This window comes from Suillus fuscotomentosus (assembly GCF_016647785.1).
Source record: "Suillus fuscotomentosus strain FC203 chromosome Unknown F5891scaffold_41, whole genome shotgun sequence".
NCBI lineage: Eukaryota > Fungi > Basidiomycota > Agaricomycetes > Boletales > Suillaceae > Suillus > Suillus fuscotomentosus.
Genome location: NW_024539553.1, coordinates 344,991 through 363,853, shown reverse-complemented (window position 1 = coordinate 363,853; position 18,863 = coordinate 344,991). Strand labels below are relative to the sequence as shown.

Here is an 18,863-nt window from a genome sequence, read left to right as displayed (position 1 = left end):
ACCGAATCCACACAAAAAAACAACACGACGCGCCAGTCACGTGAGCGAGCATAACTCCCGTCTTGTCATGGTTCTGCCACAATTTTTAGTAGTACCTGATGGAAACACAAACCCATAAACCTCATCGTCCAGCCCAGTCTGGCTCAAAAGCTGAAAAGAAAGGCAAGGGAAAACAAAAAACGGGGTTCAATGAAAAGGTGCTATCTGCGAACCGCTCTCTAGCATTTCCTTGTTAACATTCTCTCAGGCATTTGCACCAAAATCTGGGCGACGTGCTGATCGCCAGGCCCGGAGAAACGTCGAGCGTGATGAAGCTCGTCTTCATGTCCCTCTCGTAAACAGAACACCTGATGATGAACCCCCACCAGTCATCATCGCAATCGTTGGGCCTCCAGGCGTAGGCAAGACCACTCTGCTCAAAAGCCTCGTCAGAAGATACGCAAAGCAGACATTGTCCGAAGCCAAGGGTCCGATCACTGTGGTTGCTGGAAAGAAAAGGAGGCTCACATTTATCGAGTGTAATAGCGACCTCAATTCTATGATCGACATCGGTAAGGTCGCCGACCTCGTTCTCCTCATGATTGACGGCTCTTATGGCTTTGAAATGGTGCGCTTGTTCATGCCAAAAATTTCATATCATAACTATATTTGATCGACGACAGGAAACGTTTGAATTCCTCAACATCCTCCAGGCTCATGGTTTTCCAAAAGTCATCGGCATCCTTACTCATCTCGACCTCATTAAAAAACAAGCCACCCTCAGGGCTACCAAAAAACTACTCAAAAGACGCTTCTGGAATGAGATATATCAAGGCGCAAAACTTTTCTATCTCTCTGGTGTTCTCAACGGTCGTTATCCCGATACCGAGATCCTTAATCTTTCCCGTTTCATCAGCGTCATGAAGTTTCGACCCCTCGTCTTTAGGAATACTCACCCATACCTCCTTGCGGACAGAATAGAAGATTTGACGCCGCGCGAGGAAATAAGAACCTCGAAAGGTCGGTGCGATCGCACTGTGACCCTGTATGGTTACTTGCGAGGGACAAATTTGCGGCAAAGCACCAAGGTGCACATTCCTGGTGTAGGCGATATGGATATCAAAACAGTAACAAAGCTCGGCGACCCATGTCCCTTGCCAGATGCGGATTCTGAGAAGCGAAGAAAGTTGAGCGAAAAGAAGAAACTTCTTGTGCATGCACCCATGAGCGATGTTGGTGGTGTTATGTACGACAAGGACGCTGTGTGGATTAATGTCCCCGGTAACTTCACAAGAGGAGCCACCGATGGTGAGTAGAATTGACGTTGCTTGATTGCATGTTATTGACTCTTGTGAGCAGTTCCTCATGGCGAGGGTGAGCGAATGGTCATTGACCTACAAGACGTCGATGAGACACTTGAAGAGACAGTGGCCCGGAGCAACATCCGCCTTTTTGGTTCTTCGTCAAATCCACTGACTATTGATACCCGACATCATAATAGGGAAAACAGCTACGGCGATGATGATGCCGAGGAGGACGAGGATGCTTCACAGGGCGACAGTGAGTTTGAGGGGGAAGGAGAGATATTCTCGGAAGACGAGCAGGACGATGAAGGGAGTGGCGAAGAGGACGAGCAGTTCCGCACCGGCTCTCTGAATACAGGCCGTCACGCAGCACGCACCATCGTGCGCTCTACACATGGTTTATTCAGCAAGGAAAAGGAGGAAGGAGATGTTGCTTTTGCTGACTCTGACTCCGAACTTGGGTTGTCCGACGATGAAGGCCGTGGCAGAGCAGGTGAAGTCATGTATGCTGACGATGAAAAGGAGATTTTGAGCGATGACGAGGAAGAGTTTGATGAAGACAACGAGGATAACGTGCCAGCGTGGAAATCCGGACTGGCTGCGAAAGCAAGCGCTGCATTCGAGGAGCTCAACCGTCGGAAGCGGCGTAAAGACTGGGTTGCGATGATTTATTCCGGTTCGCTTAGTCCAGAACAGATTGCCAATGGCGCCGACACACCTGGGGTCAAACCGGACGAAATAGATGATGACTTCTTCCGGATGAACAGCTCCGGTGCTACAAACCAAGATGATTTGGACATGACGAAAGAGGCGCTGTCTCTTGGTGCGCTGAGGGAGTGGGAAGATGAGGGAGTTTTGGATTCTCTAAGGACGCTATTTATCACAGGAGATACTGACGGCGGCGAGGCAGACCAGGAAATGAATGTCCACGAAAACCCAGAAGGCGCTGACCTCGTCGACCTGGAATCCAGGAAAGCCCAACCTGCTCCCACTGAATTCGGAGGCATTGATGCCGAGACTCGTGCCCTTATCGAGGGTTATCGGCCTGGAACATATGTGCGCATAGAACTCGCTTCAGTCGCTTGCGAATTCATCGAACACTTCGACCCATGCTACCCTATCATCGTCGGTGGACTACTGGCTGCAGAGGAGCGCATGGGATACCTCCAAGTTCGCATTAAGCGCCACCGCTGGTTTGCACGTACATTGAAGACGAATGACCCGCTTATCTTTTCCCTCGGCTGGAGGCGCTTTCAGAGTGTCCCCATATATTCACTCGACGACCATTCCATCAGGATGCGCATGTTGAAATATACCCCAGAGCATATGCATTGCTATGCGTCGTTCTATGGCCCAGTTGCGCTCCCAAACACAGGTTTTTGTGCATTTAATGCGCTCTCAGGGGAGACTGTTGCATTCAGAGTAAGCGCGACTGGTGTGGTCCTGGACATTGACCGGTCAACAAAAATCGTGAAGAAGCTGAAGCTTACGGGTGTGCCGTTCAAGATTTTCAAGAATACAGCATTCATCAGGGACATGTTCACCAGCGCTCTGGAGGTGGCGAAGTTTGAAGGTGCAAGCATCCGAACGGTATCTGGCATCAGAGGTCAGGTAAAGAAAGCGCTGAACAAGCCGGAGGGTGCTTTCCGTGCCACGTTTGAAGACAAAGTGCTGATGAGCGGTAAGTCGCCTCCGACGTGGATTGGATTCACTCTGAATTACGAGCCCAGATATCATTTTTCTGAGAGCGTGGTATTCGATCCAACCTCGCAAATTCTACAACCCTGTCACATCTCTCCTTCTGTCCGACAAGTCACGCTGGTCTGGCATGCGCTTAACAGGTCAGATTAGACGAGATGAAGGGCTGAAAACTCCACTGGCTGTCAACTCCACCTACAAACCGATAGAACGCCCCGCCCGACGATTCAACACGCTTAAAGTCCCGAAGAAGCTACAAGCTGCTCTTCCATACGCCTCAAAACCCAAACTTATGAAGCCTCAGAGCAAGCAGACCTACATGCAAAAACGTGCTGTCGTACTAGAGCCTGAGGAGAAGAAAGCAATCGCACTACTTCAACAGATTCGAGCGCTACGCAAGGATCAAATAGCACGGCGTCGTGAAAAGCAACAAGTGCGCAAGGAGACACATCGCAAAATGATTCAAAAGGACGAGGCTAAAGATGCAGAAAAGGAGAGGGAGAAAAAGAAGGTGTATATGAGAGCTGCAGGAATGAAGAGTAAGAGGGAAGCCGATGTTGAGGAAGGAAGATCAAGGAAACGGAGGAAGACTTGAGTCCAAGTCATGCGATGCACAGCCTATGTATTAGTTATTGTGGTAATTCTAATATTTGAGAGAGGCGCTGTGACAGTGACCGAAAAACGTCACGCGCGAAGTCGTCACTCGTCAGTCTTCCGGAACTGGCCCAGTGACTATTAGAGCACGAGGCTCTGCTCCTGTTCGTGGCCGTCTTTTAATCAGCTCGTTCATCATGAACAGCCATCATTGGCAGCAGAAAGCTGGCCACGACGCCCGCAGCCAGCTCTCGCCAGATCCTGTAACACATGGCCATGCTCCCAACTCGACCTACGAAGCTCACAGGCTCTTTGCCGCATATCCAACGGCTTCTGCTACACCTTCTACGCACGGTTAGATTTTTATACGTTTTGACACGTCAAACGCGTCTAACAATTTATCTAGTGGGAAGACACATGAATCATTTATCTGTGTCTGCACCTAACCCGACCTACTTGCAACGGACCTATCTCGAATATAATTCTGGGTCGCAATACCAGCCAGCTCCGGCGCCTTCCCCGCTTTCAGAATACTCACATGAGCTCTCCTATCTTTCAACTACGTCGATGCCCACAGGTGATTCACGTTACTGGCACAGTACAAGGGACGACTCCGTGAGGCTACTGTCCGAAGGCGGCTCGTACGTCAAAAGGTTGCAATCAGCTTAACTCAATAGTAACATCTCTAGACACAGATTCGCTTCTTCTCAGTTTGCATCTCCATGGCTACAATCCCAGCCTCAATCAACGTATCATCCTCTTCCGTTTGCTCAGTCATTGATTCAACGCATGAATCCTCCTGCCGCATACCCTACCCCACCTCCGCCTGGCATTCGAAGCACTTCATCTTCTCTAGCATTCGCATTAGGACATCCACTAACGTATCCTAACCAACCCAAGCCACCCACCGAACCCGTTCATCGGCGTAAAGAGCCTGTTGCAGTATTTAACCATTTCATTGCTCAGAAGAATCGAGACATCGAGATGAAACAAGCTGAACGTGACATCAAGGAAGACGAGCTGCAACATTCTACCCAAACTCCATCTCAGCCCGTGGCCCCCCGGTCTGTGCAATCGCAATCTAACTCCCATTTAATCGTACAGTCAGCTCCTCGATCCCCCCAGATTCACGTTGCCCCGAGTGCCCCTACATCCACACAGTTGACTCCGCGCTCTACTGCTCACCTTCCCGTCCCATTGGCACCCGCAGAAAACAGCGTGACTCCTCAGAAGCGAAAATATACTGGTGAAGACAAAGGTTCTCCGCTGAAGCGTGTACACACCGTACCGTCCGAATGTCAGGAAGAGTTGAATATTCACTCCTTACAAACTAGTACACCCTCGTCGAGAACTACACCGCGACAGGTAATGGCGTATGTAGAGGTACCTCCTTTACCAAGCGCATGGAGGACTCCTTCCAAGAAGCGGCCTCTGTCAACGTCCATGTCAACCCCTGCATATAATTTTGATGCATCGGGGTCTGAAGAGGATGATGTTCGGTACAAGTTTGGTATCCATGCTAGTGTAAAGTTGTCTGCACGTCGTACAGGTGATAGAGATGAACGAGGTAGGAAATCTTTCATTGATGTTTTATCAACCATTCATCTTCCCTTCAGCACCTCTCGAAAAACTCTCCGCGCTCATTGAGGACATATTCGAAGCTGAAGACTCGTTGGCTGTGGACATCGATGTATCAGAGCTTCCGAAAGACTTTTTTTCTGCACTCACCACAGATTGCTCACACCCCCACTTGCAAGCCAATGTGATCAAGAAACTGACGAAACATCTCAGTCAGCTCGCTCGACCTACAAAACGATCTAGACGGTCTGCTCGCGATAGCATAGACGCCCCGAGAGCGAGGAAGGCGCTAGGCGACATCGACAACACTATCCTTGCAAGACTACTAAAAATCCTGGAGCGCAGCATCAAAGCTGGGGAAGCTCTTGATCCCTTGTGTGCCTCTGCATATGTCCCTCATGCAGATAAAAATGCATCGCCACGAAAACCGAAGAAGAGTCCAAAAGCGCAAAGAGTGGTCCAACAAGATCGGGATACCACAGGCTCTGCCTTATTGAATATTCCAGAGGAAGATACACACGAGTCGGAAGTAGACAGTACTGACATGCCTCGAGAGCTGACAGAAGCGCATCTTCACGATTTGTCAAAACAGCTAGAAGTTGCGCGCGATAGTATCCTCGCCGTGGAATGTTGTGTTGCGTTATTAAGCGGAGAAGGCCTGACTAAACAGGTTTGCCTTTCTGGTCAATTTTCAAAGTTGATCTAACTTCTTGGCAATTTCTCCCTGTTGTCAATTTCATGATACAGCTTTACTCCGAGGAGCTCATAACTGCTTGTCTGAGTACAGTCAAGAACCAGCTAACGATGATTCTATTCCCATTTGTCGAGGCTGCAAGCGTCGGTGGATCGTCGTCACCACAACTCCAATGCATTCACAGCAACACTCATACACACTCTGGTGATCTTCGACGGTTGCTCAGCGAACTTTTCCAGGCAGTCTCGGCTGTACTTCCGCGCATCAATGTGTTGTTCTCTAGTGAAAACATTGTGATGTCAGACGCAATTATCATTCAGACTGTGTATATCGCAATCGGGCCGTTCTTTGTAGTGGAATCAGGCGAAGGAGATGTCAAGAGCAAGAAAGATAATGTTGTATTGAATACACTTGGCAATAGCGCTATGAGAGGTCTTCGGTTGGACGCACTCTCAGTCATTCGAAGTGTACGCTGGTCTTTCGTGTTTTAAACCACCACTCATTATTCGTCTAGATCTTTGCCAATCACGAAGAGCAGCGATCATGGATTATAGAAGAAATTTTGTCGTCACTCATCAAGCTCTCTAACAGTCATAAGAAGGCTGGGCAGTTCCGGTCAGTGAAGACTTACAGATGTCAAGTGCAAGCAACGTTGACATATCATGTTCAGCTTACGCGATGGTCGCTCCATTCGAACAGTCTCTGCACTACTATTTCAGCTCGTACAAACGTCTGCCCACGATGTCCGTGTTGCAGCGCGCAAGATTGCCAAACGTCGCCAGAGTCGCCAAGCTCTTCGTCGACAGGACAGCGTGACCAATGAGAAGTCGGCTGAACCTTTGATGGATGAATTGGATGCGGAGGTCAGTGCTAATGTTGACAGTATCTCATACCTAACCGCCCGTGTAGGAGATACAGCTTTATATTACGGGGTTGGAGTCCGCAATGAATGCTGCAAAAACGATAGTCGTGTATTTGACACAGAGGTGAGCAAAATGTTGTTGACTTCAGTGTTTGGTAACATCATTCGCTAGATCTGGAAAAGGGAAATTGACCAAAAATTCCAACGAGGCCGAATACCGAACGATTTTTGACAACCTTATTTCCGACCTTCTTGTCGTCCTGTATTGGCCAGAATGGCCAGCTGCAAGTTTCTTACTCAGCATTGTTTGTAAATTCATGGTGAGTCTTGCACCCTTCACTGTGAAACCCTTCTAAATGCTGTCACAGGTTTCTTCTCTAGATGACGTGAAAACGAGCACTCAAACGGACACAAACGCCGCAAAAAGCATTGCGCTCGATCATCTTGGTGTCATCGCGGCACGAATACGCTCAAGCTCTTTGAAGGTAAAAGTACACGACCATGACAAGCACGGTCTCCACTCTCTTGATGAGGTCTGTATTTAATCCGAGTCTTATCAACAACAATCTCCTTATATTCTGCAGGTCATCTCTTCCGGTGATGTCAAACACTTGGACATGCTCATATCTCGACACCAATCAATATTTTCGCATCTTTATAAAAGAGCTTCTGAAGATCAAGCGTATGACGTGAGTGACTTCAGATACATAGTTACATTCCTGCTGACATGCAAAAGAGTGCAAATGATCTGACGGCGGCTACTTGGGGTCAAGAATTAGCAGTCGCACTCAAGCAACTTAGCAGTTCAGCGCAGGAGGATGACGAGGGCCTACAGTCAAAGCTTTACGCTAAGCTCAAGTCTGCCCTTAGGGACGTTTGGAAGGATATGTCAAATGATGTTTTTGATGTCGGGTAAGCTTCTAAACCACCTCTGAATCGCTCGAGTTGACACACTCTGGCAGCTCGCAGGAGGAAATAAATAAGGTCGATCGTTACGCTGAAGAGATTGGGACTATTCAGACGTTACGAAATTCCTTCGGGCCAATTCTTAATGTCGTCCTGCTTGCACTTGATGCACCCGCTGTTTTCATGCGTACAAAAGCATTACGAGCACTTGGACAAATTGTAAACAGTGACTCCAGCATTTTAGCAGCAGTGCGTGAACAAGTTCATCGACTCAGCACTTACTGACACGCCACAAGCCAAATGTCCGTCGGGCGATCGAAAGTCATTTGCTCGATAGTTCCCCAGCTGTGCGCGACGCCGCTGTAGAACTAATTGGGAAGTATATGATAGAGTCGCCGGAGGTTGTTGGGGATTATTACACAAAAATTGCCGACCGTATCGCAGTAAGAATATTCTATCGCTCAGAAGCTCATTTAGCTGACTCTTGCAGGATACGGGACTCGGAGTTCGGAAACGTGTGATCAAACTCCTCAAACAATGTTACTCTGGCACAGAGGATCTTTCTCGACGCATAGATATCACGACCAAGTTAGTCCTTCGCATGCTGGATGAGGATGATACAGTAAAGGATTTGGCCATCAAGACGGTTGAGGAATTATGGTTCCAGGCTGCATCACAGAGTGGAGTCCCTAAAACCCGTTCAGTGCTGTCATCTGGTCTTGGCCAAGACAAGGGGCCACTTCTCTCCAAGGTCTCAGTCATCATGGGCGTATCAGCCAACTTTAAGGATCGACAATCACCGCTGGAGGATATGCTACATAAAGTAATATCCAGCCAAGAAGCTGCTAGCGCATCGTATTTGCGAGGAAATTACACTGAAATCTGCGAAGTCCTCATTGATGGGCTGGTAGATGCCTCGGACTTGCCAGGATTCGTACGTGCAGGTGGCTCATTGTATCGATGTTGTTAACACATTCTTTTGGCAGACCGTGCACAACTGTGTCAGGACTATATATCTATTCACTACAGCATACCCCTCTGTCCTCTCAGGAGCAAACGCGTCTACTTTGCTCCCGTATCTCAAGAACCCTTCCTCGGTAAGAAACCACCATCCTAAGCATACAAAAATCTCAATGCGCATTAGTCCGAAGAGCTTGCTGTTTCCGATTATTTACTCAAGATTTTCCGTATATCGATACCCCACATGCCCAAGACTGCAGTAAAGTTTGGTCAGGAACTACAGCTTGTGTTGCAACCGATGATTGTTAAACCATCCCACATCGGCGGAGTCGTGGTGAGCTACCTGGTCATCGGTGTTGATTATTTACCCAGTCATACCATAGAGTCTGCAAGAAAGTGTAGCTTGCATGTGCGGAGCAGTGCAGCATCTCACGCATGATTTCAATCGTCTGGTCGCTCTAGTCAAGTCATGCAATGGTACGAAGACTTTGTTTTGGACAGATTCACACTCACGTTATGCTCTAGCTCGATTGCAACAGGCCATCGCTCGCCCATCCTCTTACCAAATGACAGCGGTTGAAAACAGGACATTATCCATTTTGATATTTATTGTCGCCTTACTCGGTGAACATTGCGACTTTGACCGCCTCCGCGATGATTATCCAGGTAAGCTGCCACAAATGTCCACGTTTTCAGTAGTTTGATATCGATTCAAGACTTCGTTTTAGAATTGAACTCTGTGTCTCCCGTACCGTCTTTTAGTTTTATTATCTGACTTATCGAACTCATCGTCATTTCTTCCAGGGACCTATCGTGGAGCACATTTACAAGAGTTTACTGGAGTTATATGAGAAGTACAATGACGTTGGTCTAAAGGGACGCATTCTTCAGTGTCTCGGTAAGCCTCATCGCTGTCTCTGGTTCGTGGCCTTCTCACTTTCATGAAGGCTTCTTGTTCCGTGCACAACCAACATTAATGACGCTGGGGCGGTCCGCTTCCATCATGGATGATATTTTTCACTCCTCTGATCTTGAAAGCCGCGGGCGACTTTTACGGATCATGCACGACTTCTTAGTGTCCGAATCTATGAAGCACCATGAGGAGCAGAAAGGTTGGGGTCGTATTTTGTGTCCTTGTACTATACTTATTTTCCGCAGGAGGCACCAAAGGCAAGCAAGGTGGGGTAGTAGATATGGCGGAATTGGTAGGGAACACAGATGGTTTTGCTGACTCCGGGTAGATCAAACAATCGTTCTCGCAAGGATCTACTAATAAAGATACAGTGTCAGCTCAGCCGTTGTTCAACGATACATATCTTCAATCCTGGACGCGGCCCTGTCTCAACACTCTCAGATCCAGAATGTTGCTGTTGACATTCTCAGCTTCACCATCAAACAGGGTCTCGCTCATCCGTTGCAAGTACGTGCTTTAGTCTTCTTACGATTGTTCGTTGACCGCAGTTTCGGTAGTCCTTCCCTGTCATCGTTGCGTTGGAAACTTGTCCAAATAACGCCATCAGCTCACGGGCTAATGCACTCCACGCAATACTCTGGAGTAAACACGCGTCTTTGTTGAATGCTCGATACATCATTAGTGCAAGACAGTCGTTCGACTACCAGAAAAAGATCTCCACAGATGCCGTCAAAGGTTTGACTTCACTATTTGTTGTAACGTGTCCTGAACGTTAGTGTAGGTTATCGAATGCAAGTAGAACCAGCGGCATTGCTTCAGAGGTGGTATTCTCTCGTGCGGGAGAAAAGAGCCTCTCGTCAAGACTTCCTGAGAGCTCTCTTAAAATCTTTTGATATCAACCCTTCTTTGAAATCATCACAGGTAATGTACTGCCTTGTACCGTTTCATAATGCTCACGGGAAACTAGGATGACGTTGACTTCGCAAGATACATGGCAGAGAATTTTGCTTCTCTTGACTACAGAACACAAGAGGAAGTCATCACTGTTATTAAACACTTGACTTCCGTATTATCGACTGCTGGCATGCAAGTGATCGACCTTCTCTCGCCTTCTCATCTCCTAGCGCAGCTGCATGATACTCGACCTCTTCATAATGCACCTCACCAGCCACCAATGTCTGACTTTGTTACGCGTTCAATTGATCAGGAAACCCCCAATGCTCCATCTTCCTCTGCCCCATCTGAAATGTCCCACGTCGACGTTGCTATCATGAGAAGCTCAATAACTATCGGGATTGTCATGCTTCTTAAAGCCCATCTCAAGTCTCTTTACGGGCTTTCAGAAGAGTGGGTCTTTTGTACAGAGATCCATCCATTCTGCTAATCCTTCTTTTCCTCTCAGGAAATGTTCTAAATTTGTGCTCGGCAAGAAGAGCGCTATCGGTGATAAACCTGCTATCAGACGTCACCAACTTCCAATTACGTGGACCCGCCTCCCTTATGCCACTACTTCTCTCATTCACGAGCACGACCTGACGGTTCACAGGCAGATGGTGAGTCTTCTTCCACTTTACTCCTTATAAGGCTGACAGTTATCTCTAGTTTATTGAAGTTTGGAATGAGGATGGTGTCACTGCGGAACCTGAAGATGACGATGCGTAGATGTGTTTTTACTGCTCGTAGCCACTCATTATCGACTTATTTTACGTAAATATCATCGTACACATTCCCAATTGTAATGTAACATAGTAATGTCACGAGATGACTTATAATTCATAAATGTATTCTGGCGAAGAACTAACCTAAAATTTTCACCGTGGAACCGTCTACAAAAAGTACAGGACCCTTGGGCATCTCATCAATAGCTTTTCTAATAGCATCATCCAGGTCTGGGTCATCTTCAAACTTCCATGGCAGTTGTCCACCATACGACTGTGGGATATCCCTCTCATCGATCAGTAATCTCAAAGTAGGACCCGGATCTTTGCCCAAGATGTGAATTTTGTTGCGAGTACCTTCGTCGAACCAGGTCTGTGGAAGAAAATCAGCATTGAAAGAACACAAACATGCGTACTTGTGAAAGACCTTGATCCAGTTCCATATTGTAGGAAAGAAAGATGGTGAGTTCACAATAGCGATTGTACTGAGGGTCTCTGGATAATTCGCCGTAGCCATCGTAGAGGCCACCTGAAGATGGCTTCGTAGAGACCACATGGTAGATAAGGATACCTGCTCCAAATCAATTATAGTGGTCACTGACGATACTGGTGTTGGTGCAGCGAGATGGGAGCATAACGGCAGTACAAAGCGCGTCATCGCCTCGTAAAGTACAACACTACAGCTGCCGCTTCAGCTAACGATGTGTGGTAATTTGAATACGTACTGACATTCGCTGGTATCGGCGGTCTGAAGGCACAGACTCGAGTTCCTTCCGCAGCGGCGCGTCTAAGGAAGCAAGACGGTATACATAGACCGGCAGGCCAGCCTGTGGACCAAATGATGTTATCGTCGGATTGCCGATGACTGAAGTAAATTCCATCTGACCTTGTCACGACGACCTGTCCATCGAGGGTAGAACCTCCTGGCTGATTCCATCTCGTTGGCCTCAAAGGTACGAAATAGCTCATCAACGTTATGTTGTTTGCGCCACGCTTCTGTGTCAGAAAACTGCTTTTGTGCTTTGTCTACGTCATACCGCCGGGCTCGTAGGAAACGCCTGCCAAGACAACGTAAGCCTGAATCGAACTCAATGACACAGCGTATTTCAAAGACTGGAACGTACAGTAAAGTCATGTCATCGTGAGATGCAGCTGTGTCATTGGAGGCAGGCTGGTACAATCCTGCGTTTCGGAGCTTCGCCTTGAACGCCTCAAATGATTGTGCTCGATCGTCGCTCACAGGTATTGATATTATAGCTGCTGGCACAGATTCCTCGGGGGTACCATTTGAAAGTGTATCTGGCATATCGTGCCCTATCAAAGCTGGATTGACAGTCGAAGATGAACTTGAAGAGCTGACAAGTTGAAGTTGCAACGGGCTGTTCAAATTACTAACGAAATCCGGTCGATGACGCAGAGTTGCTGAAAGGGGATACCATTACTAAGTCCGTTTAATTAAAGACATTTGTTTATATGCCTTGCCACTAAGTAGTCCATAAGGCACTGGGTTCAGTGCCCTATGATATACATACTCGAGCTTGGTCAAGTACTAGTGGTTTCTCAGCACTATCACAAAGCCACGTTGGAATAATACCTACATGTATGCCAGTGCATCGATGCTGTGACTATTAATTTTGGGCAACAATCAGGTTATATATCAAACTTTCCACATGTCTCCCAAAGCCCCTTTAAAAGTATTTTCTCCTCCTTGTTCATGAATAGCATAATCGTGCCAAACCGCTGGACTTTTGATAACGATACCAAGTATTCACGCACATCACTAGGAGCCGCGATTTGTAGATCTATGACTCGTGCAAAATGTTGAAGTATTGATGAAAGCAAAACTGGCTCCAGCGATGCCTGGAACATCTTAGGAAGGGACAATGGTGGTATTCCCTGAACAATTCAGGTTAGAAACGTGGTGTGGAGAGGTCGAATTACATACAGAGAGGATGTTCCAACGATCTTCGTCTTTCATGTGAGACTCCCACATCTTTGTGAAGTTAAAAAGAGTCATAGGAGCTTGTGGGACAGTGTTGACCAAGGCTTGAAGCGAGGTTGTTACTGGAGCTGCGCCGGACAATTTATCATCCCTAAACACTGTATGGTTGCCAGATGGTCGGAATATCCCCCCACCAATGCGTGATGGCTTTGCAGTGTCCCGTAACTGCTTTGCGTCTTTGAAACTTTCTGTTTTTGCTGAGGTAACCTGCTTCGGTAGAGGTGGCGTAGTGCTCTGATCTGGTTTGATGCTTGATGAACTGGGTTCATTACTCCGAGGTAACGCTCGGGAAGAAATCGGCTGTAGCAGCCCATGATCTCCGAGACCTTTGAGCTGCTTTTCAGCATCTTCTACTGCTAGCTCTGCATCATGATGATGGGACACTCTAGACGCTTCCTCAACGATCTCTATTGGAACGCGCCTCCGCTTTATCGCTGAGGTAGCCCCCGACGGTACAGTTATTGGGGGTGGGGTATTCTGTGGATCAAAAGTTGCTTCAACAACCGCGGGTTGTAATATTTGCAGTACCCACTGCATTGTCATGCTTTCGCTTATGCTGTTGAATTAATTTCTCGACTTCTGAAAGCTCCTGCTTCACAGACTGATTTGAGGGTTCCAATTCGGATGCTCCCACGAAATCTATGAGATGAATGTTGAAATTCTTTATTATTTCTGCGTGGAAGATATTGAACTCCCCTGCACGGGCTTGATCCAAACAACCAAGAGCCATTCGAGCCTGACCTCTCCGAAATAGAGCTTTCACATTGTTAGGGCTCAGCTTCAAAACGATCGTACAATCTCGTTCTGCATCCTCATTCCTATAAACCCACAGGTTGGTTAATTGGTGGCAGACTTTTGAGTGATATATGACAAAATGAACGTACTTGCCTAGTTTCAAGTACGCTGCTGCGCGGTTGAGAGGAAATGTCGGGTCATCGGCATTCGCAAGAATTGCGGACGTATAATGGCCGATCGCAGCTGGGTAATCACCCGTCTTGAAGGCTGTATTGCCCTGTAAAGCGGAAGCCGTAAGAGGATAACGCCTGAAACGAGTAATGTTGACGACAACTTACCTGATCTTTCGCTATTTTCGCTCTATCTGATGCCATAGGATTTGGCGTCAAAGGTGCTGCTGGCAGTGAAGATTCCGGTGAAAAGCCGTGGTAAGTCAGCTAACGTAAAGCTAAGAGTAATGATATAAGTACAAATCGAGTCAGGTTTTACGAAATGTAATATCCCTCATAGTCCCCAGTGTACGGCGCCACGCGATCAGCGCCAGCCCGAGTATTGAAGGCGAGCTAAGGTATGTATATGATACAGTATTCGCTATTTTCACAAGACAGCTTTCATTATTTTGTCTGTTCAACAGCTTCCAATAGACCCAATTCATTTTTTGACTTAAGGAGCATTGGCAGTGTCGGCACTTGAGCGGGACATCTGTCTTATAATGGCAAATGTATCGCTACCTCGGGCCAGCGGTGCCAGCACAACAGTAGTTCCCCATCGTACGTTTACTCCACCATGTCACTCTCGAATAATTCTGACATTCCACACGATGGACAAGCGTCCGTTAGCCGTCCCATCAACTCAACTGCGCCGCTTCCTCGTTTGCTACACTCCCTTGGAGATGAAAACAAATCTGTTCTCAGTTTAATGGCAAATGGGGACCATATCTTTACTGGTGGACAAGGTCAAGATATTGCGGTGTGTGCCAGGGCTTACTGATCAAGTCATTATTCTAATGGCCATGCTATCCTAGGTCTGGGACAGACACAAGTTTACGCTCAAGACTTCCCTTCGTGGTCATACCGGAAGCATACTGGCCCTTGAGCATGCGGAGGAGAAAGGCTGGCTTTTTAGTGCTTCAGGTAGGTCTTCTCCGAATGCTTTCATTTATCGTCCTCTTAGCATCATGACTAGGTGACAGTACTGTCAGAGTATGTCTATCTCCTTTGATAAGTCGGCTTCCACTGACGGAAGTCAGGTATGGTCCACAGTAACCTTTCTTCCAGTCTACATCCTGAATCCATACCTTGAAACGGGAGCAGGCGATTTATTCTCTCTCGCTTGGAACCCCGCAATGCAGATCATCTACATTGGTTGTCAGAACACTTCACTTCAATGGCAAGGGTTCTGTAAGTTTCAGCTTGACCGACACGTGGAAGAGCAATGGGGTTCAGGCACATCAACTCCAACTCGTAAAGTCCACAAATTCTTCGATAGTTATCCACAATACACCCATCGCCCTGCGGATCTTCAAGCCAACAACTTCAGCTTGTCTTCCTCAATCAGTCAAGGCGCATTCGTTGGGACCAACGCTTTGATAAATATCTCAGCAGCAAATGTCATCGACTCTGCTCATTTTGGCTACATATATTGCATGGCTCTTTTGCCTTCGACAAGGGAAGGCACAGGATACCTTGCACAACAGCCGGCGCAGAATTATTACCTCGTCACTGGAAGTGGGGATGAAACCGTCAAGGTTTGTCTCATCTCAAGTTAAGGGATGCCTCAGCCGACTTCCTACTGTTGGTAGATTTGGCACTGCAACCCATCCGGTCTCAACATGATGCACTCTTTCGACTGTCAGCATGGTGCTGTGCTTTCGATCGTCGCTTCCGGGGAGACAATATATGCTGGATGCCAAGATGGGCACGTGAAGGTGCTTGACTTCGAAACACGGACTCTTGTTAGATCGATCATTGTTCAAGAAGTAGGCGCATCCATGTATATTTTAGTGTGGAACCTCATATTTGTATACCAGAATGTCGACGTCCTTTCGCTATCGATCATGCAGTCTGATCTTTACACATGCTCTGCCAATGGCCACATTCATGTAGGCGTGGAAGTTACTTTTTTTGTCGCCACCTGAATCACCTTTGTACCTGACAGAGATGGTCTTCTTCGTTTGATTGCACAGCGTCGTGGGAAGCTCACGACGGTATTGTGCTCTCCTCTGTTGTCTCCTGTTCCTCTGATCGCAAGTCGTTTTGTCTCATTACTGGGGCGAACGATGGTTTCGTTAAGGTGTTGTGTCGTAGTGTTTGTTGATGACTTATGAATACTGACAACCTGCAGGTTTGGGCAATTACTCCAGAAGCCGAGGACAACCTTTCCCAGTTGCACGAGACCAGCGTGTTGATATCCGATTCGGATGTTACCCAAGGCATGTCATGTTGCGATCCTATGCCCCTCAATCACTCAATTTTATAGGAGATACAATGACTTACGCACTCTCCAAGTTCGTGTCAATACCGAGTGTAAGCAGCGACCCGAATCATAGAGAAGACTGTCGTCAAGCCGCAATTTGGCTGAAGAAGGGCTTGAATCAGCTAGGTGCTCAGTCAACTCTGGTAAATTGACTCGTTTCGTCCCAGCATTTTTTGCTCATGTACAGCATCTCAGCTACCTACGCGTGAAGCTGGAAGTCCCCTTGTTCTAGGGACTTTTCATGGAACTGAAGGGAAACACCCAAAACCAAGAATCCTATTTTACGGGTACTACATCTGTTTCATAAGTCTTATGCCCCCTCATGATTTAAACAACAGGCACTACGACGTCATTTCTGCTCCTCCGGATGGGTGGGATACTGATCCCTTCATTGTGACAGGCCGTAACGGTTATCTGTATGGACGAGGGGTGACGGATAATAAGGGCCCTATTATGGCTGTGGCTTGCGCTGCTGCCGAACTTCTTCAAGACCGCGCTCTTGGCATTGATCTTGTTTTTCTTATCGAGGGTGAGGAGGAGACTGGGAGTGTTGGATTTGTTGATGCAATAAAAGAACACAAAGTGGGATCGCGTCATGTTACGCTCACACGACCACGCTCATTTCCGTTATTTTTCAGCACCTGATCGGGAACATAGATGCCATCTTACTCAGGTATGTTGGTATCGATCATCTCCTTTTCTTTTTATTCATTTACGGTAGTAACTCAACTTGGATTTCTGAACATCATCCTTGTATTACATATGGTCTTCGCGGTGTCGTACACTCAACAGTGGAGGTACGAATTTTCGCTATTACGGTACCTCAAGCTGACATGTAGTGCAGATAACAAGTGGTGTACCGGACTTGCACTCTGGTGTCGAAGGAGGTGCTGCCCCGGAGCCAATGTTTGATATGTAGGTTAAAGAAGCCCCAATGGTGAGATCCACACTCACGTTAATCTCAGGATTCGCCTTCTCGGAACTCTGATGGATGATGAGGGAAAGGTGGCTATACCAAATTTTTGTTCGTCACATCCACTGCGCATCGATTTTGGTTGGCCAGGCTGATATGACGTTTACAGACAACCCTGTTCGCCATCAGACCGAGGCCGAAAAGCAATTGTACGATATTTTGTCCAATGTGACCCAAACGCCTGGCTCTGTGCTATCTTCGCGATGGAGTGAGCCGTCCTTGACTGTACATGATATAGACGTATCTGGACCTAGGAGTAAGCCAGGCATTCCACTCTTACTTGAATGTTACTCATCATGCCAAGACTCAACTGTAATCCCGGGAAAGGTCACTGCGAAGGTGTCCCTCCGCATTGTTCCAGATCAGGATTTGCAAACCATTGCTCAGTCTTTGGTTAATCACCTTAGAGGGACCTTCGACAGATCCCAATCGCCTAACCAGCTTTCTGTGTGTAATATATGATGTTCATGATTCTACAGCTCACAATATCTCGTAGGTGAGCATTGACCGCACGGCCGATTGGTGGCTCGGCAATTTGGATGGCCCCTGGTTCAAAGCACTCAAGGCTGCTGTGCACGACGAATGGAATGTAGAACCATTACTCATTCGAGAGGGTGGCGTGAGTGATTTGCGTGGATCAGGCTTCCTCTTGCTCACTGCTTATGAAGTCCATCCCATCGATTCCTTATCTAGAGAAAGAATTTGGCTGCCCAGCACTTCACCTCCCACTAGGACAAAGCACCGTGCGTCCAGTCTTGACTGTTTTATTTCTTGAAGCTGATTACCAGCAATCAAGGACCAAGCTCATTTGCCTAATGAACGCATTTCCCTGGATAATTTATCTAGGGGAAAGTCGGTCATAAAGCGTTTCTTATCGATAGCTACAAATTTTCACGCCCCGACCGGGTGAAAAATGCTTGGTCTTGATATGCACGTACGTCTTGCGCTCTCTATTATAATTTCTTTTTTGTTTGAAATTATACAAGAGGATATTGTAGACAGTTAATTACCGTAGGCTCTATTTGCAACCACATAGAAATAAGAGTTATTGTGCAACATGCTGACACCTCGTAAGAACTTCTCATACATTCGTTCCGAACTTATCAGTCATTCGCTTGACCACAGGCTATTCAACTGAGTTGTACGTGCATGTATGACGTTCATCCTGATATTCGTAGGCTCCAGCTGGGTTCCAGATTAGCCCGGCTTACTATGGTCCAGTGGCGTAGCTATATTGTGACACAGGGTGATGTGCACAGTTCAGTCGAAAATTAAACGAAATTAATTCGACGAAGAAAGAGAAGAGAAGTCACAGACCATAACAAAAACAGTTGATTGGTAGTAGTTACGATAACAGAACATGTATCTAGACCTACTAGTATGAAATAATGAAATTGAACGAGCCTGATGAATACACAAGTCGGAGTTTGTGCACGCTGGAATGAAGATCATGCATTGGTGCCAAGATTGGCAGCACGGGACATTCCGGTTGGGTTTCGAACTCAGAGTCACATGCACAGCTCGGTGAGATC

At 47.2% G+C, this 18,863-nt stretch overlaps 5 protein-coding genes across 5 annotated transcripts; 3 read left to right on the top strand and 2 right to left on the bottom strand.

Moving 5' to 3' along the window:
* Positions 1–59: 59 nt before the first annotated feature.
* Positions 60–3,683, top strand: F5891DRAFT_1044914 (DUF663-domain-containing protein). The gene is made up of 5 exons (XM_041362216.1): positions 60–197; positions 248–607; positions 663–1,287; positions 1,339–2,964; positions 3,014–3,683. The coding sequence occupies exons 1-5, from the start codon at positions 99–101 to the stop codon at positions 3,574–3,576; spliced, it is 3,273 nt and encodes a 1,090-aa protein (XP_041223781.1). The 5' UTR covers positions 60–98; the 3' UTR covers positions 3,577–3,683.
* Positions 3,684–3,696: 13 nt separating this feature from the next.
* On the top strand, positions 3,697–11,570 carry F5891DRAFT_490571 (uncharacterized protein). Its single transcript, XM_041372021.1, has 29 exons — positions 3,697–3,929; positions 3,982–4,216; positions 4,271–5,142; positions 5,192–5,823; positions 5,901–6,314; positions 6,362–6,462; positions 6,518–6,710; positions 6,757–6,833; positions 6,882–7,029; positions 7,078–7,242; positions 7,294–7,398; positions 7,446–7,621; positions 7,672–7,864; positions 7,912–8,058; positions 8,106–8,549; positions 8,602–8,712; positions 8,760–8,909; positions 8,959–9,052; positions 9,101–9,241; positions 9,304–9,323; positions 9,380–9,473; positions 9,523–9,687; positions 9,734–9,812; positions 9,860–9,995; positions 10,046–10,223; positions 10,270–10,409; positions 10,456–10,835; positions 10,891–11,041; positions 11,091–11,570. The coding sequence occupies exons 1-29, from the start codon at positions 3,773–3,775 to the stop codon at positions 11,148–11,150; spliced, it is 5,958 nt and encodes a 1,985-aa protein (XP_041223780.1). The 5' UTR covers positions 3,697–3,772; the 3' UTR covers positions 11,151–11,570.
* On the bottom strand, positions 11,286–12,452 carry F5891DRAFT_955986 (CRAL/TRIO domain-containing protein; the record flags this gene model as incomplete). Its single annotated transcript, XM_041375376.1, has 5 exons — positions 11,286–11,519; positions 11,574–11,823; positions 11,876–11,973; positions 12,033–12,204; positions 12,271–12,452. The coding sequence occupies 5 exons, from the start codon at positions 12,450–12,452 to the stop codon at positions 11,286–11,288; spliced, it is 936 nt and encodes a 311-aa protein (XP_041223779.1).
* Positions 12,453–12,563: 111 nt separating this feature from the next.
* Positions 12,564–14,363, bottom strand: F5891DRAFT_1044873 (uncharacterized protein). The gene is made up of 6 exons (XM_041362215.1): positions 14,222–14,363; positions 14,033–14,160; positions 13,847–13,966; positions 13,681–13,789; positions 13,092–13,625; positions 12,564–13,042 (listed from the first exon to the last, which is right to left on the bottom strand). The coding sequence occupies exons 1-6, from the start codon at positions 14,255–14,257 to the stop codon at positions 12,797–12,799; spliced, it is 1,173 nt and encodes a 390-aa protein (XP_041223778.1). The 5' UTR covers positions 14,258–14,363; the 3' UTR covers positions 12,564–12,796.
* Positions 14,364–18,730, top strand: F5891DRAFT_1044860 (glutathione degradosome). Its single transcript, XM_041362214.1, has 23 exons — positions 14,364–14,451; positions 14,518–14,653; positions 14,713–14,852; positions 14,908–15,016; positions 15,069–15,085; positions 15,133–15,630; positions 15,685–15,861; positions 15,913–15,984; positions 16,041–16,175; positions 16,227–16,314; positions 16,362–16,501; positions 16,554–16,645; positions 16,697–16,940; positions 16,997–17,031; positions 17,080–17,155; positions 17,203–17,273; positions 17,324–17,382; positions 17,441–17,587; positions 17,636–17,778; positions 17,828–17,950; positions 18,000–18,074; positions 18,128–18,401; positions 18,457–18,730. Exons 2-22 carry the CDS (start codon positions 14,596–14,598, stop codon positions 18,239–18,241), a joined length of 2,613 nt encoding a protein of 870 aa, XP_041223777.1. The 5' UTR covers positions 14,364–14,451; positions 14,518–14,595; the 3' UTR covers positions 18,242–18,401; positions 18,457–18,730.
* The last annotated feature ends 133 nt before the right edge of the window (positions 18,731–18,863 follow it).